The sequence below is a fragment of the Lepidochelys olivacea genome (genome assembly GCF_965140295.1).
Source record: "Lepidochelys olivacea isolate rLepOli2 genome assembly, chromosome: 16".
In the NCBI taxonomy this organism is placed as follows: Eukaryota; Metazoa; Chordata; order Testudines; family Cheloniidae; genus Lepidochelys; species Lepidochelys olivacea.
In genome coordinates this window covers 16,577,041-16,604,543 of record NC_140426.1, presented here as the reverse complement: position 1 = coordinate 16,604,543, position 27,503 = coordinate 16,577,041, and the positions used below count along the sequence as shown (strand labels likewise).

The following is a 27,503-nucleotide window of genomic DNA, read 5'->3' as shown; positions in this document are numbered from 1 at the left end:
AAATGAATGTGCAGCAGTCCACACTGCTTTGGATTATTATTGAGCAGAACCTGTCATCAGCATGGAATCATGTCCTCTGGAATGGTAGGCGAAGCGTGAAGGGACATATGAAAATTTACTGCATCTGGCATGTAAATATCTTGTGACGCTGACTACAATAGTGCCGTGTGAATGCCTGTTCTCACTTTCAGGTGACACTGCAAACAAGAAGTGGGCAGCATTATCTCCTGAAAATGTAAAGAAACTTGTTTGTCTGAGCAATTGTCTGAACAAGAAGTAGGACTGAGTGGACTTGTAGGCTCTAAAGTGTGACCTTGTTTTATTTTTGAATGCAGGGGTTTTTTTGTATATAATTCTACATTTGTAAGTTCAACTTTCATAATAGAGATTGCACTACAGTACTTGTATTAGATGAAGTGAAAAATACTATTTCTTTTTTCTTTTTTACTGTGCAAATATTTGTAATAAAAATAAATACAAAGTGAGCACTGTACACTTTGTACTGTGTGTTGTAATTGAAATCAATATATTTGAAAATGTAGAAAACATCCAAAAATATTTAAATAAATGGTATTCTATTGTTGTTTAACTGCGATTAATCGAGCGATTAATGTTGATTCATTTTTTTAATCGTTTGACAGCCCTAGTTTTAAATAAAACTTGGCTCGTTGCTTGGGTAATTCTCCTTGCTCCCACTGGATTTTCACCACTGCCACATTCATGGAACAGCTCTGAAATGGACAGTTACTCCAAAGGCACTGAAGGGAAACCCTGTCTTCTTATCCACAGCAGGTGTGGGGGAGAAATTTAAAGGCAGGAGATTGCTCCTCAGACCAACAGAAGGCCCTCAATAGGTTTAAATCCCATATGCATGCTAGACTGGGAAGGATAATCTCATGGATAGGGCACGAAACTGGGACTCAAGAGCATTGGGATCAAGTCCTGGTTCTACCATTGTGTGAGTCTGGGCAAGTTTTAGCCTTGTGTAGAAATGGGAGACCCTACCTCCTAGGGAGCCTAAAACCCATTTGTGACGGGGAGATGCTCAGATACCATAGTGATGAAGCCCATATAAGTACCTAGATAGCCAATAAAATGGTGGGGAGAACTGCTGTGGCATCACCAAGGGCAGTCAATAGTTTCGTATCAGGGAGGAAGGATCAGAACTGGAGAATCTCTTCAGAATAACGTTTATTACTTACAAAGAGAGGGCCCAAAAGAAACACACATTCAGCTCAGAAAAGAAAAGAAGCCGACAAACATTATTCCCTTTAGAAGTCTAAGATATGCCTCAGAGGCAGGATAATGTGAGGAAGGTTCAGGAAACAAGCCCTAATCTTTCATTAGCATATAGAACAACCTCGCCCATCTGCATAATTTGTATCTCTAGGACAAAAAAGCTCGCAGCAGCCCTCACACAGGCAATTGCTCAGACAATAATCATAATTCTCGGAGAAGCAGCATTGTCTAGTAATCCCAGCTTGCGAGAGACTCGTACATATAGCCCTGCATGGACTCATCACTGCACTGTCTGAGTACCCCACAACTCTCCCCCCATGGAGCTGGCCTCATCCTTGCTTTTGCACCGCTGGGCAGTGGGGGATAGCAGGCCTGTAGCACATATGGCTTTCAGTGCATTTCCCTGTGCGTTTGATTGTTATGTTGGTGCTCTTTGCGCGAACCAAGAGGCTGGGGCCCCAGAAGTGCCACGTCCAGAAGCAGAAGTACAGAAAGAAGGAGAAAGAGAGAAAAAAGAATGAGAAAGAAAGAAGGAACGAGAGAGGCAATGTCACCCCCAGAGACAGAAGCTAGTCACGTGGACTTGTTCTTGGAATCGGCACCTTTGATGGCTTCAGAGCTTCTTGTTTCACAACCTTAATTACAGCACCAGCCAGGCAGGGTCGGGAGAACGCGCTGCAGATAAGCTAACACTTCAGTGGATAAATGAAATACGATTCTTTTGATGCCGCCGCAGCATTAGGCAGGTTCTCTCTGCGGCCTGCAAGGGGACAGAGTAGGATTTCGCCGCTCTCTGTCGCTCCTTCCATAGAGGGATACGACAATGCAGTTGTCTCCCTCCCCTATCCTACCCCCCCCGCTACCCTCCCAGCATGCCTTATGAACCCTCTGTCCTCTCCCTCCTTCAGAGCTCAGCTCCCTCTGGGTTACTCAGGAGGAGGAGGAGATGAAGCAAGCACCAGTCAAGCATCCCCACTGCCCCTTACAGAAAGGGAGCTTTCCAAAATGCCCAGGAAGTACTGGGTGAGAGACTGGGCTTATGGTGTAGGAGAAAAAGCCACACCCAGCGCTGGGGCCATGCTGTGAGCTCTTCCTCTCAAAATCCCAGCCCAACAACACCAGGGGAACCTCTCTCCCCACTGGGCAGGGCGTCCTCAAGTTGCAGCTGCTCCCCTGCGGTAGAATGTGAAGGGATGTCAAATGACGGCTCTGCCCTCTCTGTGGAGAATGCACTCATGCTGCTTTTCCAGGGAATGTCATTGAGGGGCACCTCTACTAAGGTAGAGCCTTGGCTCCAGCCAAGATCAGGGCCCCACTGTGCTCGGTGCTATACATACACCGTCCCTGCTCCAAAGAGCTTCCGGTCTAAATAGACAAAGGAGGGGAAGGGCAATGGTCACTTAGCAGAGCCAGGACTAGAACCCAAGCTTCCTGAGTCACAGCCCAGTCCACTGGACCATGCTGTCTCTAGACACAGGAGGCTGCGTCCACTACCAAGAGATCCTCGACCTGGACCAGTGTCCCCATGCTTCCTTCACTCCTACGGCACCATTTCCTCTCTATTTCCTTGGGAGTGAATTAGATTAGCCAGCCCTACCAAATGACACCCTCTACCAGTAGAGCAGGTCCCCCTGTGCTGCCCTGGCAACAGGCCTTGCGCCTGACCTAGAGAAGCCATCTGTAGCGATGAGAGGGGAGTTCAGACCCTGCCCTCCCTGCTGAGACGGCTGACCAGCCAATGTCAGTCATGGTGACGGCTCAAGTGTGGACATCTGCCCAGGAGGAAGGAGACTGAAACCCAACATCTCGCTCCATGTAGACCAGGGGTTCTAAGACATGCATCTGGGTGTCACACTCATCCTGCCTTTCCCATACTGCTAAACGTGGCGGGGGGAAGTGCTGACTAGATCTGGTTACATGGAGGTGGGGGGATGCTGAGTGGTCCCGGTTCAGTAAAGGTTGAATATCGCTGTCTTAGGCCATCACCTGATACTAACTTGGGGTCCCCACCAACCCAGCTGGCTTGGAACTGGTGACCTGGGCAGAGAAGGAAACCTCACCGCTGTCCTTCCCCACTGGCTTCAGCATAAACAGGGCTCAGATGCTTTTACCAAGGTGTCATCTCACCCCGCACAGAGCAGGCACAGCTGGAGCAAATGTCTCTGTGTATCTCTCAAACCATCGGGTCCCTCATTTCCCCCTCATATCTCCTGATCCCACCTCCTGGGACAGAAGATAAACGCTTAGGCGGCGTTGCCCACCTGCTCGAAGAGCTATCCCCAAGAATCATACCAGCATCTCTACAAGTGGGAGAATATGAGGTGATCTTGCAATGGCTGGCCCCCAAGCTGCCTGCCCTCAGCCCAGCTGTCTGCCTCTGTCCTGCTCTGAATGCATGCAGGCTGGATGGATGCTCTCCTTCCTCCAGCTAAGCCTCCCTTTCACATTCTTGTAAATATTAATTGCCACTGACAAGAAGCATGGCAACAAGTGAGCTAGCGCGAGAAACAGCCTTTCTCAGCTGGCACACGGCTCTGGACTCCGCTTGTCCAAGTAAAGCAAGTGCGTGAACCTCAGCAGGATGTTCTGGAGAGGAGAACTGACTGGTTTACTTCGGGAGTGAAGGGAAACTGCAGTTCAGCCTCTTAATTTCTAGTCTGACACGATCAGATCTTACATTCATCCAGGATCCCAGAGTGCTCTAAACTAGACATCCAGGGATCATCGCCCCCACCACCAAAATACAGCCACCTCTGGGGTGGAACATAACATCTGTTTAACACTGCACCTTAACGCTATACATAGAGTTTAGTGCAGGATCAGAGATTACTGGAAAATCACTCCTCAGGACACACACCACTAAAAACGCTGAGATGCCACAACGACTGTGTTAAAGATGCATAAGACAGACAGCCTTGTTCAGTGACAGCACTCAGCTAAAGAACAGCTCTGGAAATGGTCAGACACGAAATGCACGTGGCAAACATACCTGGGTTCAGCTCCTAAAAGAGGGCCTCTATTTTCCCTTGTTCAGCATGGGCCTGGTTTGCTGAGGTGCCGAGAACCTACAACTACAACTGAAGCTAGTGAGGGCTGCAGCGTTAAGCACCACTGAAAACCAGGGTCAAGGTCTGCTTACGGGAACACAGGGGGCAGAGTCCCTCCTAAATACCGTAACCTCGAGCCCGATGCAAGGGCAAATTGCAACACAGAGGCCATGCACTGCCTTGCAATGGGAAGAGGTGCCTGTGTTTGGGATTTGCCTAGGAATGTTGGGAAGACAGTTACCCACAGGGCAGGTAGCTCTGGAGTTCCCCAGCTATAGAGGAGGCTGCCTAAGGAATTGCATACCCATCTGCTCCCAGGGGCTGGTTGTACCAGCCTGACACAATGATTAAGATGCTGGTGGCACTCCAGCTGGGGGGCTGTATTGGCAGCAGTAACAGCAGGCAATTATAAGGGAACTAAATCTAGTGTAGACAAGACCCTAGAGAGAAGGCAGAAAAGGCTAGTTGCTAAGCAGACCTGGGCTACCTGGCAGTATAACAGTAAAGTCTGCTGTGCAGAAAGCAGCTGGGTTTGGAGAGGGGCCTGGATTCGGAAAGCGACCTGGATTTTACTCCTGACTCTGTGTCACTGACTCTCCAGGTGACCTTGGGAAAAACACTTCATCTGTGCTTGCTTTTCCCGTCTATAAAACGCGCCTACTAACATCTACCTGTCTACATGCAGTGCTCTGAGATCTACAGCTGCAGAGTGCAATAGGTGCTAAACACTCTGCTTCCTCTTTACAATCTCATCTCTGTTTTATCCGATAAGCAATGGGAGCATTTTAAAAGTAATCACCTTGACTAATAAACCTTATTCTGGGGCCAAACAATCCACTTTCTAAATGGGTGACCCTCTGGTTCCTGCTGCCATCCAATTTCTGGGGGTTTCATCCCTCTCCACATTTCAAGTGTCTTTTCTGTCCCGTATTTTCTCCTTAAATCCTCCCTCTCTTAATATTATCTTTGCCAGCCAGCCATTAATTAGCGGGGGGGTTGAAGAGAATAGCACTGAAGAGAGCACCTGTCCCTGCCCTTTTTCTCTCTGAAAATTTGCGACATACTTGGAGTCTATTACTCTGGGCAAGAATCTTATGACCCACCAGGGTCTTGTGCACGGCAGTGTACAGAGTGTTGATCCAGCTTGCCTCCAAAATGTTTTGCTTGTCCTTTGGCTCAGTTATTTGGCCCTGGCTCCACACTAACGTCTGCAGCGGAATGAGTTTGGTGTTCTAGGCAGAGAGCCACTGGCAGAAAAGTGAACAGAACCGTGAGATCTATTCACTGCACCATTCTGCCTCTAGGGATACAATGATTTCCACTAAAGGAATCGTCTCTCGCACCAGGGGGTTTGCCCAATGCCAGCAAAATAAGACATAACCAAGCCCCAATTCTGTAGCCCCTCGTTCAGAAAAACATGCAGAAGTTACTAGCCTATCACTGCTGCATTTTAACTTTATTTTCCCACAGAATTCAACCAGCCTCTAGATTCCACAGTAAATATAAATCAATAGTCACAGTTTGCTTTTAAATTAACGTCCATTAATTCAGTGCATTACTGTTGAGCAATAAAGTCAATTTTGTGGCTGTATCGTAAAAGAGTAACAAATAATGATACTAGAATGAGTTTAAAATTCACAAAGTACATAATACGGAATAGGATACAGTTCTTAGGAAAAGAGCATCTTATTCTTTCTGGGCCCAGTTTTTCAACCTGGACCTCCATTTCTGCAGGCATCATTCTGTATTCACAAAGAACTGTGCCCACCCTGCAAGCCCCCTTCCATGTTCTTTTCTGGAAATTCATTGGAGACCCAAAAAATGCAGATGCTAGAACGGGGACTTGGGCTGCAATTCTGCAGTCAGATCCACCCAGGGGGACCCTTATACCAGCATGGATCCAAGGGCAGCCTTGCCAATTCCCAAGATATTTAGTGTTTTTGTCTTAAAGCCCCAGCTGCTGGGGTCATGTGATTAGGAGAGACTCTCAGCTTTCATTAAAATAATGGTTCTAGCCCTTCTGGTTGCGGAAAAAAGCTTGAAAACATGAAGCCTAAAGCATCAAAAACCATAAAACACATAAAAATCACCCTCAAATCCATCTTTTTAAAAAATCTCAAGATTTTAGGGCCCTGACTCATGATTTTTCAACATTTGGGAGTGACAATGCTGTGACTGCAGGACTGGGACTGTGGTTTGCAAATGAGGCTCCCCGGTGCTGTGGTGTTATTCTGACAGGAGCCCATGTCATATTTACAGGCATATTTACTGTGCCTATCATCACAGCACCTGGGCTCACGTGACATGGTTCTGATTACAAGCAATAGCTCAGCCACGAGGAACAGAAATACCCTAAGAGCCCCCACAACACCACAGAACAGAGACACGACTTAAGGTACTTCGGCCCCAGTTCTGCAAAGCATTTAAGCATATGCTTAGCTCCCATTGCAGCCAGTGAGACTTAATCACATGCTTAAAGTTAAGCACATGATTAAGTTCTATGCTGACTCAGGGCCCTTGTGAGGCTAAAGAGCAGAAAGCACTTACTTTGCAACTCAGGCACTTATTTCCTCATGGGACAAAACACACAGCAGTGAAAATCGTCCTTCTAAGCTACCTCAACAGAGCATTGAGAGGCTTAATCAATTAATGATTATAAAGCACTTTAAGAAGCTGGGAAACACGCTATGGAAGTGCAAAGATTTACATTATTTATTATTAATTATTATTATAATTCACTGTTGGCTTCTGCTGTATTCCCCTATGGGGCAACAGCCTGGCCTCCCAAGAAAGGTTAGATCTCTCTTTACATTTCATCTAGGCTCCAGTCAGGCTGGTTTCATTCTGACACTTCTCAGGGAGGCAATGAGCCTCAGGGCCAGATTTTTTAAAGGTATTCAGGTGCTTAAAGATGAAGAGAAGTAGCTAGACCTAGATCCTCAAAGGCATTAGGCACCTACCTTCCACTGATTTCAATGGAAACTAGGTGCACAAATATCTTTCAGGATATGGGCACTTGTTACTGTTGAAAATCTCACTAGATGTCTATCTGCAGCTGTAGGCATAGGCGCCGACTCCGTAGGTGCTCCGGGGCTGGAGCACCCACAGGGAAAAATTAATGGGTGCTCTGCACCCACCGGCAGCCAAGCTCCCCTCCCCGCTCCACCTCACCTCCTCCTCTGCCTCTGCCTCCTCCCCTGAGTGCGCCGCATCTTGCTCTTCCGCCTAACTCCCAGCGCTTGCTGGAGCCAAACAGCTGTTTGGAGGTGTAGCAAGCTCCGGAAGGGATGGGGAAGAAGAGGGAATGTGGAGCATTCAGGGGAGGAGGTGGGGAAGAGGTGGGGCCAGGGCAGGGATTTGGGGAAGGAGTCAGAATAGGGGTAGGGAGGGGGCGGAGTTGGGGCAGAGGGGGGTCAAGCACCCATTGGCGTGAGTAGAAGTCAGCGCCTATGGCCGTAGGTACCTAAATACCTTTAAAATCTGACTTCTAATACCATAAGTCATTAGTAGAATTGGAAATAGAACCCAGGAGTCCTGGTTCCTAGTCCTCTGTTCTGATGACTATATAGCACTGTCCCATATGCCTTCCTAACAATATATCCCAATACATCTTTTTCTTAATAGGGAAAGTGCAGCATAAGGTTTCTGAGACACAGTCAAGCTTTACATTGTTATGTGCATCTATAGAACATGTATGTACTGATAACCTTGTACCATAGAGCAATGGAGGGTGGGCTCTATCCAGCAGTCGCTCAAATTAACAAAAACAAAAAGATTATTTTTAAAAACCCCACAAATACATGATGATGTAACAGAAGGAAATTCCATCTTGGGATCTGGTGCTATAGCACGCAGACTACATATATATATGGTTCACAATGTCATGGGAACTACACAATGGAATCATAACCTCACAGGACAAGACTGGTTATCTATTATCAGACGCCTGTTACAGATACACCCAGGGGATATCTATCTATCTGTGTATCTCAATTCACAATATAACTTGGCCCACGTACTACACTTCATAGATTCAAAGGTCAGAAAGACCATTGTGATCATCTGTTCTGACCTCCTGTATCACACAGGCCATAGAACTTCCCCGAAATAATTTCTGTTCGAAATACAGCATGACTGTTAGAAAAACATCCAATCTTGATTTAAAAATCGCCAGTGACAGAATCCACCATGACCTTTGGTAAATTGTTCCAATGATTAATTACCCTCACTGTTAAAAATTTACACCTTATTTCCAGGCGGAATTTGTTTAGCTTCAACGTCCAGCCACTGGATTTTGTTATACCTTTGTCAGCTAGATTAAAGAGCTCATTATCAAATATTTGTACCCCATGTAAAGTCACCCCTTAACCTTCTCTTTATTAAGCTGAGTAAGTTAAACTCCTTGAGTCTCTCTCTATAAGGTATGCTTTAATCAGTCTCAGGGCTCTTCTCTGAACACTTTCCAATTTCTCAACAGAGCAACCCTAAAGCTGATGGGCTCTGCAGTATAATAGCTAGCCCAGTAGACCTCTCCAGTAATGACCAAGGAGCTCAGGCAAAGGTTGTGGGTTCACATCCCACCATGGCTGCTTTTTGCTATTGATTTTACATGGGAGGTGCTCCGATACGATGATGATGAGCAGCAGCGTAAGACGGAATGATAAGGTGCAGGGAATTAGGCCAGGTAACACTGAGCCCAGTGTGGAAGGGAGGGTTTTAGTCTCTTTGAGGAGCTGCTTACCATCTGACTGATCTAGGAATCCAGTGTTACTTCTGTAGGGTAAGAAAGGGGGTCTAGTAGACAGGGCATTGAACTCGGGAGATCAGGGTTCAATCCCCACTTCAGCCAGAGACTATGTTTGTGTGTGTGGCCTTGGGAAAGTCATTTTATCATCCCTGTGCCTCTGTTCTCGATCTGTAAATGGGGATAACAGCACTTCTCTAACTCCCAAGGATCGGAGGATAAAATCGGAGGCACTCAAATACGATGGAGATGAGGGCCATGTAAGGACCTAGACAGACAGGAAAGTGCTCCCTCTTCTTGACAACTGTGACAAAGATGCAGGAACACTTAAGCTAAAGTGATTATCACCAGAGATGAGGCCTGGAATGATGAGAACTAGACAAACAGAGTCAAGTTCTAGATACACGGGTGCAGTTCTGCTGAAATCAAGGAGGTCGTATTCATTTACCAGAGGAGAATTTGGTCCATGGTATCAAATTCTGAATCTGGACAGTTAGGCCTGCATGTTTTATTTACCCATTCCTGTACACACAACTGGATTTCATCTGCACACATCCAGTTGGTGGCTGCGTGCACCTTGCTGTCCAATCTGCTTGTGCAAATGTGAGTTTAGTGCCTACAAAAAAAGGTGCAGTGAGTTGTATGTGAACCAGCAGATGTGAAAAATCAGAGGCCAGCTTGCAGCTGGCTGAAAATGTGGCCCATGGTTTTTGATAGTGCTTGTCACTGGGCAGACTGACCAAAACCAAGAGGTAGAGGGATTTTTTTTGATAGGGGAGGAGGAGCTGGGCACACAGAAGAGAAAACTGGAGAGAAGAATAGTGGTGACACAATGACTGATTTAAAACAAATGATCCCTCGTTGGCCTCATCTAGTAATGGAAACATCCCTGTATGAATGACAATTTCACAATACTATTATACTTGTTCAGCATCTCTTGATGGCAAGACATAGGATATCATGATCCTTTGTTTGCCACATATTTCTCCCCAGAGGGATCCACTGCTGGGTAAAGAGAAACTACAGAGGAGACCAAAAAGGATGTCAAGGTAGCCCGGTGTCTGGTACCACTCAGCCCGGAAGTTTGTGATGGTGCCGGATCATCTCGGAACCATCCCCTTTGTTTTGAAGGACAGAAATGGAGATGGGATCTATCACGGCAGACAAAAGGCAGCATGCAGGTTTGGAAGCCTTTAATGACTTGCTCTAATGCTCTCTGCACCAGGCTGCCCAGTGGCTGTATAGAGCAGCACTGAATGATGGAGTTGTGCAATGCACCAGAGTGGCTCTGTTCCCTTTGGGAGAACCTGCTGCATCCTAATCTATTGCCTTTTGGGGTAAGTGCCGCCATGGGACTGCAGCAGTGACAGTGGAGAGAGAGCTCCTGGGTCTGTTAGCTTTCAACTGCTCTCCAGCTATACAACAATAATACCTCCAACCTGTGAGCAGAGAAGCAGACTTGAACCCAGCAGCCTTGGCTGTACCTTCCTGCTTTTCTTTAACACACCCTTAGAATTGATCTCAATAAGCAAAACAATCCAGCAGCTTGCAGTGTTAATAAGATTACATCAGTGATTCAAATGAAAAATCCACCTATTTGACAGAGCAGATTATTAGGCTGATATTTAAGATTCCTGGAGAAAAAGAAGGAGCTTTCAGGTGTCTGACTCCTCACTGTTCTCCATAACACAGAGAAGAACCCAAACTTTGAAAGCTACAAATGGTAGAGATTAAAAAATGCTTCTTGGTTCTGAAGTGAAGGCGGCAAGGAGAGGAGAATTGAAATGGGGTTTTCTCTGTGCACCAATGTTTTGGTGACATTCCAGATTTGAGTCAGGAAGCCCCATAAAGATCTGGAAACTGTGGATCCAGGTAAAGTACACATTGAGTTAGCAAGTGATGTCATATGGGGGAGGGGGGCATTCCTTCCCTGTGAGTTATTGGTTGCTAGGGGGAAAAGTTTTTTAATGGGATGGGGTGTTCCCCTGGCTCCCTGCCCCCCTACCAATAAATCGCTGTCTATATTCCTCTCTTTCCAGGCTAACCTCCTCTGAATTCTTGCAGCCGAGAACAGCAGCACTTGAGCACTCCATTAGGGGAATGATTAAGAAACTGTCAATGTTCTACAAAACCCAATGCTCTGAACTAAAAATAAACCAAAACACCAGGGGTGGGAGGGAAGGGAAAGAATTTCAGAACTCGGTCCAAATTCTCCCGCAAAGATTGCAGCAATGTTTACCACTGATGAAGTGAGCTGTAGCTCATGAAAGCTTATGCTCAAATAAATGTGTTAGTCTCTAAGGTGCCACAAGTCCTCCTTTTCTTTTTGCGGATACAGACTAACACGGCTGCTACTTTGAAACCTACCACTGAACAGTTTTTTTCTGTCCCCCCCTGCCCCCTCCCTTTCACACACCCCCACGGGAGACATTTGGGGGAGAAGAGGGTGTTCTGCTCTCCTCGCCAACACTTCAGTGCATCATGATGTCTGAATCACCAGGCTGAGCTTCCCTAGAAAGAAATACTTGCTTGTCTGGTGCTTCTCATGGCAGTGGCAGGCTAATCCCTGAATAACAGTACCATAGCGGGTTCGCCCTTCTGTGATGACCCCCTCAAACACCTGCTTTTTCTTTTGCTTTCTTTATTAGTGCAGCAGATTGTGCAAATGCTACAAACCATGACACACTTACACATCCCTCCCCTCAACATTTGCAGGTGCACGCATTCCTGTGATACAAACAGCACACGTGCAGCCCCCAAATGCAAGCAGCAGGGCCCCATATGGAAAACCAACAGCATCTTTTGATCATGACCGGCTCCTACTCCATCCCTAACCCTAGTACAAGAGCAACCGGAAAGTTGCCTGATTGTAAGGGGGTTAGAATACTTACAATAGGTCTTCCTGGTCAGCTCTTCCACAACTTCAGGCTTCAACTTGCTGTTGGACTTCCCCATTATTGCCCAGAAGCTCTTCCTCCAGATCACTCAGTACATCAATCTCTATATTGCCTTGTAACTCCCCTTCTTTCACTGAGGGGTCATCAGAAAGCTTGCCTTCACTGTAAAAAAAATTCAAAACCACCTCGGGTTCTTCTTCCAATCTCCTCTCCTTCCTAGAACAATGTTTCTCTAACAAGCACCAGCAGCAATGGGATCAGAGGTAGAGGGGAGAATTGTTTTCGTTTTAGTGGTGCTCCAACCTTACCGGCAGATAATATTTCAGTCCTGGAGGATTTTACCCCACTCTTCAATTGAAGAATGACGATCGTAAACAGAATTGCTACATTCCACTTGGGGAGAGGGCTTTGGGGTTTGTTTGTTTTTCTGCAGCGACCAGAGCTGTGGTTACATTTCAGTCATGGTTTCTCTTAATGAAAAATTAAACACTGCAGGTTGATTTGTTTTTCCTCCCCTCCCTTTGCTTGCACCGCCTGGAAAGGAAGGTTATTGTGCAGGATCTGTGTGTGTGTGTCTCTCTCTGTCCTCCCGGTAGCTCTGTGGAGTGTTGCTGTTGTCGTCCCTGGTTACAGAACACCCTCCCCTCTTTCTTTAGCTGTGTAGCTTCGGCAGGCAGGCGAGGATTTGCCTCTGCCTGCTGCTCTGGTGATAAGGTGTAAACTGGAATCTGCCAGTCAGACAGCAGCAGGCCAATTGTCTTACGTCTCCCTTTCTTGTCTCCTCACTTTCCTTTTAGATCAGTCCTCTAAAAAAACCCACAACCCAATAACATTTTCATTCAAAACAACTCAATGGCTTCTTTCTCTGCAGATGCATTGATTTCCTTCCTCTGGGGCCTGAAGAGAAAACGCTTGTTGTCTCTAACTTGGAGCTGAGTGTCTAATGGAGATTGGAGATTCCCCCACTCCCCTCTCTCCAAAGTCATGCATTTATCTGAGATTCACAGAAGTTAGGGATGGCAGAGACCTATTGGGTCCGTGGATCCGCCCTCTGCCAATGAGGAATCTGCCTTTGTTTTATCGGGAAGTGGCAATGATACATTCAGAGATAGGTGCAATGTAAATAAATGGGATTATTATTGTCACTATACTGGTTTCTGCCTTAATGCAAAGTCTCCTGAATGAGATTTATTGCCTATAGCACCATAGCGTTTTTTTGTTTTGAAGACACATATTCCTTCTCCCTGATTCCCTTGCCTGCGTTCTTGAGACTCTGTTTCTCTTGATGTTTTCCTGGCACATAATAATTTACAAACAAGTGACTTTTTGTGAATTTTGTAGATAACGCTAAGGCGTTTGCTTGCTTTCTCTCCCTTGGGGTAATTTTATAGTGAGTGTGCAGCCGGGGTAGCAGAAACCTGCAAGAAACAAAATAGATTTTCATCACTGACAGGTGGGTCTTTGTAAATCAATAGTTTCCTTATCTCAGAGATAAAGCGTGCCCAGATGGGTGGAAACACCCAGCCTACCAAGCTGACTGTTGTGCAGGTGATTAACATCCCATCTGACAACATGTCTCTACTCAGTTTTCTACTTATGCTATTTATCTCCAAAAAGATCAAATAATGTACTGCAATCTATGAGTCTTGCTACAGTCATTTTTATCAGTGAAAGGGACTTTTTCCCCTCTGGAGCCAGTCAGAAACCTAGGTGCTGGCCCCTTCCCTCAAAGAGCCATGTGCGTTCTTTGATGTTAAAATTAGGACTTATTAAGACAACATACTGAGCCATCACACATCAACCAGCTTATCACAGAGGTGGGAACATCACCACCCCTTATGCATCAAACACATCAAGAGTGACCTCTATGCACCAGACACCACACTAATATTATAACCCATAGCAGGCGAAGATTCTGACCACCCAGCCAGTAACCTCAGCAGCAAAGCCACCTCCCTGCAGGCAGTTCCATTTCTTTAGGAGCTCTGCTCGCTCAGATTCAGGAGAGCAGGTGGTGAAGAAAGAAGAGCACTGATGGGGTTAAACCTGCCAAGGGAGAAGAAATCTAGTGAAGTCGTTCCCCGTCCTGCCAATTTCCAGTGCTTGCTCTGCCTCTGACTTGTTCTATGACTGTACGTAAGTCAGAGGGACCAGCATTTGGAGAAGTGGCCTCTGATTTATTTATTTATTTATTTTGGTCTGCTTCAATTTTTGGCATCCCCAGCTTGGAGGTTTCACAGGTATTGCTCAGCACCCTCACAGGGCTCTTGTGAGGATTAATTAATTCATGTTTGTAAAGTGCAAATGGAGACCGTGTTGAGACTCTGAAAATCTGACCCCAATCAACCTACCCATGGACCATACAGACAGTCACTGACAGACGTGGAAATACAGCCCAAGAGCTCATAGCTTAGCCTAGGCCAGCAACCTTCAACCCTATTCCACCTGGCAGTTAAAAACCATCCATGTTTTTTTGCCACAACCCACCCAACCACACAATCCTTTGCAGCCAGGAAGGGGAAGAGTATCTTTGGATACAGATCTGGTTAACCTAGTGAGGAGGGCTTTAAACTAGGTTTGATGGGGGCAGGAGACAAAAGCCCACAGGTAAGTCAAAAACACGGAGACCTGGGAGGAGGGTCGGAATCTGCGGGGAGCATGAGCCATTAGAGCAGGGACAAGGGAGAGACAAGAGGAAACAGAGAGGGGAAATCAAATCAGTATCTTAGAAGTCTGAACACTAATGCAAGAAGTATGGGAAATCAACAGGAAGAACTAGAAATGTGAGTAAATAAACACAACTATGACATAGTTGGCATCACAGACACTTGGTGGGATAATACGCATGACTGGAATATTGATATAGAAGGGTACAGCTTGCTCAGGAAGGACAGGAAAGGGGAAAAGGAGGAGGTGTTGCCTTGTATATCCAAGATGTCTTGGACTGAGGCTGAGATGGAAATAGGAGACAGACTTGTTGACTTATCTCTGGGTGAGGATAAAAGGGGTTTAAAAACAAGGGTGATGTCACGGTAGGGATCTACTGCAGACCACCTAACCGGGGTGAGGCGTTTTTTAAACAGCTACCAAAATCATCCAAAGCACAGGACTTGGTGGTGATGGGGGAGTTCAACCGCCCGGACAGCTGTTGGGGAAAATAACACAGCAAGGCACAGATTATCCAACAAGTTCTTGGAACGTACAGGAGACAAGGTTTTATTTCAGAAAGTGGAAAAAGCAATGAGGGGAGATGCTGTTCTAGATTTGATTTTGACAAACAGGGAGGAACTTGTGGAGAATTTGAAAGCTGAAGGCAGTTTGGGTGAACGTGATCATGAAATGGCAGAGTTCATGATTCTAAGGAATGGTAGGAAGGAAAACAGCACAATAAAGACAATGGATTTCAAGAAGGAAGACTTAGCAAACTCAGGAAGTTGCTTGGTAAGATCCCTATGGAAAGCAAGTCTAAGGGGAAAAACAGTTCAAGTGAATTTGGAGCTTTTCAAAGACCCTATTAAGGGCACAAGGGCAAACTATCCCACTGTGTAGGAAAGATAGGAAGTATGCCAAGAGACCACCCTGGCTTACCTAGGAAATCTTCAGTGATCTGAAACAAAAAAAGAGTGTTACATAAAGTGAAAACTAGGACAAATTACAAAAGGATGAATATAAACAAATAACACAAGTACATAGGGACAAAATTAGAAAGGCCAAGGCACAAAATGAGATTAAACTAGCTAGTGACATAAAAGGTAACAACAAAACTTTCCACACATACATTAGAACCAAGAGGAAGACCAAGGCCCTTTATTCAATGAGGCGGGAAAGACAATAACAGAAAATGGCAGAAGAGCTAAATGACGTTTTTGTTTCATTTTTCACCAAAAAGTTTAGTAATGATTAGACGTCTAACATAGGGAATACCAGTGAAAATGAGGTAGGTTCAGAGGCTAAAACAGGGAAAGAACAAAGTAAAAATTACTTAGGCAAGTTAGATGTCTTCAAGTGGCAAAGGCCTGATGAAATACCTCCTAGAATACTCAAGATGCTGACTGAGGAGACCACTGAGCCATTAGCCATTATCTTTGAAAACTCATGGAAGACAGGAGAGATTATAGAGGACTGGAAGATAACAAATATAGTGCCCATCTATAAAAAGGGGAATTACAGACCAGTCAACTTAATTTCAGTACCCGGAAAGATAAAGGAGCAAAGAACCAAGCAATCAATTTGCAAATATCTAGAAGATAATAAGGTGATAGCAGTCAGCATGGATTTGTCAAGAGCCAATTGCGTCAAGTCAACCTAATGGCTTTCTTTGACAGGGTAACAAGCCTTGTGGATAGGGGGGAAGCGGTAGATGTGGTATATCTTGACTTCAGTAAGGCTTTTGATACCGTCTTGCATGACCTTCTCATAAAAAAACTAGATAAATACAGCGTAGATGGAGCTACTATAAGGTGGGTACATAACTGGTTGCAAAATCATTCCCAGAGAGTAGTTATCAGTGGTTCACAGTCAAGCTGGAAGGACATATCCAGTAGGGTCCTGAAGGGGTCAGTCCTGGATCCAGTTCTGTTCAATAACTTCATCAATGATTTAGATAATGGCATAGAGAGTATACTCATAAAATTTGCAGATGATACCAATCTAGGAAGGGTTGTAAGTGGAGGATAGGATTAAAATTAAAAATGATCTGGACAAACTGGAGAAATGGCCTGAAGTAAACAGGATGAAATTCAATCAGAACAAATGCAAAGTACTCCACTTAAGAAGGAACAATCAATTGCACACATACAAAATGGGAAATGACTGCCTAGGAATGAGTACTGTGGAAAAGGATCAGGGGGTCATAGTGGCTCACAAGCTACATATGAGTCAACAGTGTAACACTGTTGCAAAAAAAGCAAACATCATTCTGGGATGTATTAGCAGGAGAGTTGTAAGCAAGACCAAAAAGTAATTCTTCCTCTCTAGTCTGCGCTGATAAGGCCTGAACTGGAGTATCGTGTCCCGTTCTGGGTGCCACGTTTCAGGAAAGATGTGGACAAACTGGAGAAAGTCCAGAATTTGTTAGTCTCTAAGGTGCCACAAGTATTCCTTTTCTTTTTGCGGATACAGACTAACAAGGCTGCTACTCTGAAACCTAACAAAAATTATTGAAGTTCTAGAAAACATGATCTATGAGGAAAGACTGAAAGAACTGGGTTTGTTTAGTCTGGAGAAGAGAAGACTGAGAGGGGACATGATAACAGTTCTCAAGTACATAAAAGGAGAAGGGAGAAAAATTATTCTTGTTAATTTCTGAGGATAGGACAAGAACCAATGGTCTTAAATTGCAGCAAGGGAGGTTTAGGTTGGACATTAGGAAAAGTTTCCTGTCAGGGTAGTTAAACACTGGAACAAACTGCCTAGGGAGGTTGTGGAATCTCCATCATTGGCAGTTTTTAAGAGCAAGTTAGACAAATACCTGTCAGGAATGGTCTCGTTATTGCGTAGTCCTGCCTTGAGTGCAGGGGACAGGACTAGATGACCTCTTGAGGTCCCTTCTGTTCTTACACTTCTGTGATTCTATGAGACTGTAGCCAGGGAAAAAAACAAACCAAAACACATGGCTGATCCTGGGTGCTAGGATTTGTGGAGCTAGCACTGGGTGTGAGGAGGTTACCCAGGCTTGGTGAGGGCCAAAGGAGAATTGGTCATACGGTCTCACAGTATATGAAAGCTCTGTGTATGTGCTAATTATCTGTATTGCTGCACCACTTCTTATCTTCTCTCCTACCTTGTATTTTAAATCCTGTCTGAGCTGTCCGGACCTGCCTTTACTCCTCAAATATCAGCAACTGCTGAGGGAAATAATAGACACTGTAAATAATAATGGAAAGTTTGTTCTGTAACCCTGCAAAAAGTATAATGCAAATTGTGTGTGTGTTTATAAGGAATAGGGTGGGTAGAGGTGGGCAGGTGTGGATTACAGTACACACATGGTATGTTTCTTTACTGGTGAAGACTGCCGCAGTCAATTGTCCAGGGACATATTCCCTACAGTAGACATTTCTAAAATACATAATCTTCTATTAGCAAACCTTCCACAAACAAGCTCATTAAGGCAGCAAAGTTTAAAAACACAGCAGCAACCTTTATAAACACAGCAGCAACCCAGCCTGGGCAACAACAGGCTGACGGTAATATACCGGTATGAGACAAAAAAAAGGAGGCACAAATTCTCCTCTCTTATGCACTAGTGTCAACAGGAATAAGCCCAGTGAGTTACTAGGGATTTACTCAGAGACTCATAGACTTTAAGGCCAGAAGGGACCATCATGCTCATCTAGTTTGACCTCCTGCACATCACAAGCCACAAAACCTCACCCACCCACTCCGGTAACTGGCCCATAACCTCTGGCTGAGTTACTGGTGTAAGTATGAAAGGGAGACTGAAGTCCTCAAATCTTGATTTAAAGACTTCATGGTACAGAGAATCCAGCATATCCGAGAGCAGAACGTGGCAAGAGTCTGTTCTCTTCTAGATGCTACTTGGATTGTAATCCCCTTGGGGCTGGGGCCATCTTTTTGTTCTGAGTTTGTACAGCACCTACCACAATGGGTCCCTGGCTATGCTTAGGGCACCTCGGCACTATGGTAGGACAAGTAATAAAATAATAATAGGGTGGTAGTGAGGCACGCTAGCCTCATAGGCCCCTACAATAGTGAGAGGAAGCCTGGGGGAAAGGCACTGCATGGGACTCTGGAGACCTGGGTTCAATTCCTAGCTCTTCCACACAATCCCCTGTGGGACCTTGGCCAAGGCAATTTCTTCGTGCCTCAGTTTCCCACCTGCAAGATGCAAATAGCAATACTTCCACTTTGCCTATTTACATTGTAAGCTCTTTGGAGCAGAGACTGTCTCTTGCTGTTTATGTACAGCACCACCTAGCACAGGGGTTCTCAAACTGGTGGTCGGGACCCCTCAGGGGGTCACGAGTTTATTACATGGGGAGGTTGCGAGCTGTCAACCTCCACCCCAAATCCCCCTTTGCCTCCAGCATTTATAATAGTGTTAAATATATAAAGTATTTTTAATTTATATTGGGGGGGGGTCACACTCAGAGGCTTGCTGTGTGAAAGGGGTCACCAGTACAAACGTTTGAGAACCCCTGACCTAGCACAAGTGTCCCCCCTCTCAGGTGAGGCCTCAAGCAGCTACTGTAATAAGCAATAGCATCCTAGCCTAATCATTTTAGCACAAAGGTCTGCTGCTGAGACACTGTTAACAGGATTCAATTAAATTTAAAACCCTACCCTGCCTATGCCACAGAAAACACTATAAAGAAGTTGAGATCACTTGGTGAAAGGCTAAAAGCAATCAGAAACTGTGCAAGCTAGTCAATTTCTCGCCCTAATTACTGACATTGGCTTTATTCCTTCCTTGGTAAGTAAGAAGGTGTTGGGTGTTGGCAAGGATGGAATGTTATTTCCAAAGATACAGAGACACAAGTTGCTTTGGGCAAGCTGGCTTAAAATCAGAATGGGGCAAAAGAATTCTAACTAAACATGAGGCACGTGGAGAGTATCTGTACATGAAATATTGAGGTAATTTCCTTACAGAGGAAACTGAATGCTGGGCCAGCTTCATGAACTCCCCTATGTTTCCCTTCTGAGATATACATTACCTTTCTGGGCAGCTCTCTTTATCACATCACTAGCTACTCCAGTACAATACTGCAGTGTAATCAGCAACAACCTTGGGTACTCTTGCAGCAGGGTAACAACAGACACAGCATGCCACAAAGGATATTAAGTCTCAAGACTCAGAACTCGCTTTTCCATTAACCAACTGTTTGTGTCCGGAGTTTATATACCTTCTGTTCACCATACTGCAATCTGCTGCCATGGAAATGACTATTCATTCAACTACATTCATTATTCTATCATCCTCGTGATCAAACAAGGCTGGCAGGGAGAAAGTTCATGCATAAATAAAAAGCACTGAAGGGGTTTAGAGTATGCTCTATTTTATTACTGGAAGAACGGTGTAGATCTGGTGGGCAGTAAAATCTGTTTCCATAACAAGCTCTCCCCCCCTCCCCATGGGTATTTATTTTAATGGGTTTAACAGAATTACTGAATTCTCTTTAATGGGTACCCAGCAAGTCTATTAACTTCAGAAACGCATTCTTTGTTACAGGTGGGATAACCACTCTGCAGTCAAAGATGATTTAATAAACACCTTTATTTGCCTTCATGAGATTTTTTTTTTAATTTAAGACTTCATTGTCATTTTATTATTATGATTATAGTCACTTCATCAAAATATTGTTGGATCTATGTGGCAACATTTGATTATCCACCCTTTGTACATTCCGGTCACTGTGCTTGGCAAGGCCAATGTTCTCCTCTTCCCCTTTCTTTGTGTATGTACCTATATATTTAAACAAAAGAGAGTGGAAAATATAAACCCAAAGAAGCCTGACACTGTTCCAGCCTCGGCTAGCAGCAGTGTTCTCCTAATCAAATGACAACGGGATACGTTCTGTGCATGGCCAGCATCCACAATAATGTGATGCTTTGTAACATGTAAATATCCCATATGTCCCAAGTTGTTTTTAATATTGTTGTTTGCAGCAGAGCCTAAAGGGCGCAGCTGAGATCAGGGCCGCTTTGTGCTAGGATCTGTACATACATAGAATATGAGACAATCCCTGCTTGGAATAAATCCCAGGTCCCCCTTTGTCCCGATCCGGTTTCTTAAGCACAAAACCATCCTTCCTCTCAAACAGACATTGCCAAAAAGCTACCAATATTTGCAAGGCACAAACAGCAGGAGGAAAGGGCCACAGGAGCACACCCGGTTTTTTGTTTTTAACGCCACGGAAACCCTTGGCACTGGAGGAGCTTTTTAGATGGCCAGAGGGTACATCATGGTAGGAATTTCCACACAGGAATTCGCAAAAAGAAAAGGAGGACTTGTGGCACCTTAGAGACTAACCAATTTATTAGACACTAACTAATAAATTGGTTAGTCTCTAAGGTGCCACAAGTCCTCCTTTTCTTTTTGCGAATACAGACTAACACCGCTGCTACTCTGAAACCACACAGGAATTGGGGCTGTCCCTATTAAGGAAGCAGAGGTGGCAAACCCGGGAGAACCTGGCTCCTGTCTTCTCCTGGGTGACAGCCGCAGCCTTCGAAGCATCCCGCTGCAGGAGTTTCTCCCATTTAAAGAAAAAAGAAAAGGAGTACTTGTGGCACCTTAGAGAAGAACAAATTTATTTGAGCATAAGCTTTCGTGAGCTACAGCTCACTTCATCGGATGCATTCAGTGGAAAATACAGTGAGGAGATTTATATACACACAGACCCATCGCTCTCCTTACAATGTGTATTTTTTCATGGTCTGAGTGTATATAAATCTCTTCACTGTACTTTCCACTTTATGCATCCGATGAAGTGAGCTGTAGCTCACGAAAGCTTATGCTCAAATAAATGTGCTGGTCTCCAAGGTGCCACGAGTCCTCCTGTTCTTCTTGGGGGTACAGACTAACAGGGCTGCTCCTCTGAAACCTCCCATTTAAAGGCAACTCCCCCCGCCCCCCAGGCAACCTCAAGTCCCCCTCTTCCCCAGGCATCTGCAGAGACTGGGGCGACGCGCGGCGACTTATCTGGGCACCTCACTGCGCCCCAGGGGAGGGCGCCTGCCTGCCCCCCAGCCTGCCCCAGCCCCGTCAGAGCGGATCGCGGCCCCCGGGCCGCTCCCGGGAGGCTGGTCCCGCGGCGCAGGGGCGAGGGGGCAGCGGGGGGATTGCACCCGCTGCGGGCCCCGGGCGGGATGTGCCGGGCAAAGCCCCCCGCGCTGGGGCCGGGGCTCGGCTCCAGCCCCGCAGGCCACGCCGGGGAGGGGACGGTGCCACGCGGCGCCGCGCTGAGCCGCCCCCGGCCCGGCCGCTCCCCAGCTCCCCTACTCACGGGCCGGCTCGGCTCCGACGGGCTCGCCGCGCTCCCCGCCCGCGCCTCGGCCCAGCCCCGCTGCGGCCGGCGCGTCTCTCCGCCTCCTGCGCAGGGATGCGGCGCCCAGGGGCCGCTCAGCGGGCGGCGGGGTCAGGGACACGCGGTGGGGCCGGGGGCCGGCCGGCGCCTGCCGCTCCCGGCACACGCGTGACCCTCAGGGGGTCGCAGGTGGGGAGCATCAGGCCGGGGGCGGCGGGAGGGTGCCTGCCACAGGGTGACCAGACAGCAAGTGTGAAAAAGCGGGACCGGGGCGGGGGGGGGGGGGGATGGGATAGGTGCCTATGTAAGAAAAAGCTCCAAAAATCAGGACTGTCTGGATAAAATCGGGACATCAGGTCACCCTATGCGATGACTGTCAAGTCCCCGTTGGGGGCGCATGTGGTGATTGTCAAGGCCCGGTTGGGAAGAGGGGGGCCACCTACACTGACTGTCAAGTCCCTATCACCCAGGGGCTGAATGTGGTGACCGTGACCCAGATCAATGCTTCCCAACCAGGGGCCTGGGGGGCGGCCACAGGCAGGTTTCGGGGGGGCGCGGGGCACCAAGCATGGCCGGTGTTAGACTCGCTAGGGGCCAGGCCAGAAAGCCAAAGCCCCACTGCACAGGACTGCAGCCTGGAGCCCCGAGCCCCACCACCCGGCTGAAGCCAAAGCCTGAGCAACTTTGCTTCACGGTGGCCCCTGTGGCAAGGGGCCCTAGGCAGCTGCCCTGCTTGCTCCCCCTTAATGCCAGCCCTGACTTTTAAATGCAGAAAAACAGTTGTTGGGGCACAGGTGGGCCATGGAGTTTTTATAGCATGTTGGGGGCACGTGGGTGTCAGAAAGAATAGGAGAACCCCTGACCCAGACATACCCAGGCAGGTATGTTACCTGTGTCCAGCCCTCCTCTCAGTGTTTCACCAGAGGGGGTTGTGTGTGGCTTCTGCTGAAAGCTAAGCACTGGCTGATTGCCATGGTTATTGCGAGAGGTTTGTATGGGAACTAGTGTAAGATCTGCAAACTGTAGAATATTAGGGTGCGAACCAGTTGAAGCAGCCTGGTCACCTGAGGTGAGACGGGATTTCAGGGCTAACTCAATCAGCATTGAGAACAATCCACAGCACTTAGTTCAGTGGCTGGACCAGCCACTTACAAAGACAAATGAACCCCAGAATTGCTTTCTGAAGAGGGGACCCCTTGAACTGAGAGACAATAGTCTGTAACAGTGTGACAGCAGAAGAAGTGACACAGGTTGTTACCCATGACTGAGGAGAAACTGCCAGCAGGGATGTCTCTTCAAAGATAGAGTCCAGCTCTCTGAACTGGACTAATGTAGTGCTGTAAAGATTGACCCCTAGGTGAGAGAAATATCTTATGCAGCAGCCAGTTTGACACCTAGGGCATCTCTCCAGCACTGTAATCTCTATTCATTCCCTGTTGGTTTCTGGGTGGAGTTCAAGGGGTTGGTTTTTACCTGTAATGCCATACACGGCTTGCGGACTGACTGTTTCAGAGACCACCTTTTTCCATGCCCTATAGCCATAGTCAGCAGAGCTGCTGGAGTTGCCTTGGCATTACTATTATCCCCATTGACCGAAGGGGAGTTAAGGCACAGAGAGCCTAATACACAGGGAGGCTAGGGTAGTGCACAGCACTGAATGTAGGTTCCCCGATTACTGTTCTAACCACTGCACCATCTTTCCACTTCAGGCTGTAGGACAGATGCTATTGCCCATCTGAGTTCAGGGAGTACATTCTCCTATGATATTCCACTTCAGCAGACTGAGCATTGGGCAGGGTATGCAGATATCTTATGCTGAAGCAAGTGATCTAGGTCTTGAGGCTGCTCCAGAAGGCGGGACATTGAACACGATAGACTGTTGGCCCTTCCCGTACAGCGACTTCCTCACTTGCAGTGTAGTGGCCTGCCCTGGTTCAGGCATGGATGGTTAGAGGGGGTATGATCCTCACTCACCTAATTCAGATTGTAGACACACTAGGACAGAGACTGTGTCCTGTGTCTTCCTGGTTTGCACAACACCGAACAGGCAAGTGAGTAAGAAAATTCTCCTGGCAAGCAGGAGCAGAGGTCTTGCCTCCTTCTCTCTCAGTGTGGTACCAAGCACATGGACATCACTCAATGATCACTCTGCATACATACGTAGAGAGCGTGTTCCTTGTGGCAGAGATAACAGAGGCCAAAAGGCATCAGGCTCAGTATATGTTGCCAGATCTGCCTGCCCATCTTCTTACCATCATTATTCTGTGGCACTGCACAGCTGATTTTTCCAGTTTCCACCATCTCCTGTAGCAGCCCAGGGAAGCATGAATTAGTTTCTCCTAGCTGTAAGTGGAGACAAAAATATATAAGTTTTAGGGCTGTCAAGAGATTAAAAAAATTACTTGTGATTAATCGCGCGATTAAAAAAATTCAATGCACAATTAATCGTGCTGTTAAACAATAATAGAATACCAATTATTAGGGGTGTCAAGTGATTAAAAATGATTAATTGCACTGTTAAACAATAGAATACCATTTTGATTTCAATTACAACACTGAATACAAAGTGCACAGTGCTCACTTTATATTTATGCTTGATAATTATTTGCACTGTAAAAAAACAAAAGATATAGTATTTTTCAGTTCACCTCATACAAGTATGGTAGTGCAATCTCTTTATCATGAAAGTGCAACTTTAAAATGTAGATTTTTGTTGTTACATAACTGCACTCAAAAACAAAACAATGTAAAACTTCAGAGCCTACAAGTCCACTCAGTCCTACTTCTTGTTCAGCCAACAGCTCAGACAAACAAACTTCTTTACATTTGCGGGAGATAATGCTGCCTGCTTCTTGTTTACAATGTCACCTGAAAGTGAGAACAGGCATTCTCATGGCACTGTTGTAGCCGGCTTCACAAGATATTTACGTGCCAGATGCATTAAAGATTCACATGTCCTTTGTGCTTCAACCACCATTCCAGGGGATATGCACCCATGCCGACGATGGGTTCTGCTCGATAACAATCCAAAGCAGAGCGGACTTGACGCATGTTCATTTTCATTATTTGAATCAGGTGCCACGCAGCAAAAGGGTTTTTTTTTGTTTTTGTTTTTCTTGGTGGTTCAGGTTCTGTAGTTTCCGCATCGGAGTGTTGCTCTTTTAAGACTTCTGAAAGCATGCTCCACACTTCATCCCTATCAGATTTTGGAAGGCACCTGAGATTCTTAAACCTTGGGTCGAGTGCTGTAGCTATCTTTAGAAATCTCACATTGGTATCTTCTTTGCGTTTGTCAAATCTGCAGTGAAAGTGTTCTTAAAATGAACATGTGCTGGGTCATCACCAGAGACTGCTATAACATGAAATATATGGCAGAACGTGGGTAAAACAGAGCAGGGGCCATACAATTCTCCCCCAAGGAGAGAAATTTCAGTCACAAATTTAATTAAACACATTATTTTTGTAACGAGTATCATCAGCATGGAAGCATGTCTTCTGGAATGGTGGCTGAAACATGAAGGGGCATATGAACGTTAGCATGTCTGGCACACAAATACCTTGCAATGAAGGCTACAAAAGTGTCATGTAAATGCCTGTTTTCACTTTCAGGTGACATTGTAAATAAGTAGAGGGCGGCAGTATCTCCTGCAAATGTAAACAAACTTGTTTGCCTTAGCGATTGGCTGAACAAAAAATAGGACCGGGTGGACTTGTAGGCTCTGAAGTTGTACATTGTTTTGTTGTGGAGTGCAGCTATGTAGCAAAAAAAAAAAAATCTGCCTTTGTAGGTTGCACTTTCACAATAAAGAGATTGCTCTACAGGACTTGTATGAGGTGAATTGAAAAATACTATTTCTTTTGTTTGTCATTTGTATAGTACAAATATTTGTAATCAAAAATAATATACACTTAGATTTCATTTACAACACAATACAATAAATATGAAAACGTTGAAAAACATCCAAATATTTAATAAATGTCAATTGGTATTCTATTGTTTAACAGTGCAATTAAAACTGTGATTAATCACAATTAATTTTTTTATTGCAATTATTTTTTTTTGTAGTTAATTGCGTGAATTAACCGTGATTAATTGACAGCCCTAATAAATTTTTGTGCCATTGTGTACGTGGCAGGGGTGCTTGTGTGTTGTATAGCTTTTGCAGAGACAGATTCTGCAACCTCCACTCATTAAATACCCCTACTGCCCATGAAGAGCATCATACTTCAGCCATAGACTCCTTTCACCTCCAGTGCACCTGCTCAAGGAGTAATGAGTGTCAGAATCTGGGTCTTGGAGACTTCCCTAGCTAGAAAACTGAACATCTCCTCTTTCCTTGTAGGGAATCCACACAGTGGGGCACATACAGCATTTCTGCCATTTGCCTGTTCTGGAGAAAATCATCTTTGCAAGAGTTTTCTTGCTTCCCAACAGCATACAGGCAGCTGCCACTAGGGTAGGTGTCTGGCCAGGGGAACCATGTATGGGAATGTGATGCTTCTCAGGGCACCCAGGGCTGTGCGTTAGCTTGTTGGCACCTGCCTCCAGTGCAAGGGGGGTCTTGCCTGTGCCAGCTGGGTGTTACCTCCCTAATACAACCAGCCTGTCAGTTGCTCAAGCACTCTCCTCTTGACTACATCAGCCCTGCCTTAGGCCCTAAGTCCCTTCAAAGTGTCCCCCTGGGACGTCAAGCCCTGATCACTGAATACCCATAGAAATCCCAGATCCACCATTCCCAAAGTAACAGCTGACCCCCACCAAGTTCCCAGTTTTACAGTAGCCCACCACTCATGTATCACACACAGCACTTGAGTTTGATTACAATAAAACAAAAGGAAAAATTTACTGACGAAACAGAGATTTAAATAGAAACAAGTGTGAGTGGTGAAAACAAATGGCTAAATACCAAACAAAAACATGAACTAGGACCTACACTTAATAGGCACCTTTCCAGTCTAAGAGAGTAGATTCTTACCCCAAAGTTCAGTCGTTCGCAGCATTTGCTAGCCCTAAGGAGCTAGGATCAATCTTTCATGAAGCAGCCCCGCTCACCACCTTCTTAGTGAATGGATCCAGGGTGTCTTTCTCCACTACTGAATCAGTCTTTTGTCTTTATTCACAGACCAAGTGATCCCCCCACTGCCGTATCATCTTTCACTTCCAGGTAGTTTCAGTGCTTATAGTTTGTCTTTGATGGTTTTCCATTGACTGTTCTGGGTGGGTGCAAAGGTGGACAATTGTGGACGTTATGTAATTGGCTAGCCTGAGAGGGGTGACATCTCCTTCTTCGTAAATGGGGCATCACCGAGACAATTATTCTCCGATGACTCACTTTTACTCCGAGACCATAAGGACATAATTTTCAATAGTTACATTATTCCTTAAATATTACCCATACACACATCTTGCAATGATGAGGAGTACTGATAAGTTACAAGCTTTCAGTACAGACCTCACCCTTTACGGATAAACGCCATGAAAGTGGCATATCAGGCATTGTGAGTGTGTCAGCTCTGAGACAGGACTTGCTTGCAAAGAACAGTGAACCTTTTGCCAGCTGGCACAAATGGGCCTCCCTATCACAGCCAA

The 27,503-nt window shown here is 45.9% G+C and overlaps 1 protein-coding gene across 3 annotated transcripts in view; it reads right to left on the bottom strand.

Annotated features, from left to right (window-relative positions):
* The window catches only part of NCS1 (neuronal calcium sensor 1), a 134,402-nt gene that overhangs the window by 86,985 nt on the left and 19,914 nt on the right, over positions 1 to 27,503 (bottom strand). For 2 of the 3 annotated variants that reach the window (XM_084649859.1, XM_084649858.1), the window contains 2 exons: positions 24,166 to 24,256; positions 11,922 to 13,345 (listed from right to left, as the gene is read on the bottom strand). In XM_084649859.1, the coding sequence (XP_084505985.1) occupies positions 11,922 to 11,985 (64 nt within the window). In that variant the 5' untranslated portion in view covers positions 11,986 to 13,345; positions 24,166 to 24,256. Of the gene's footprint in view, positions 1 to 11,921; positions 13,346 to 21,892; positions 22,010 to 24,165; positions 24,257 to 27,503 lie in introns of those variants that run through there. The other variant, XM_084649860.1, reaches the window with a different exon arrangement.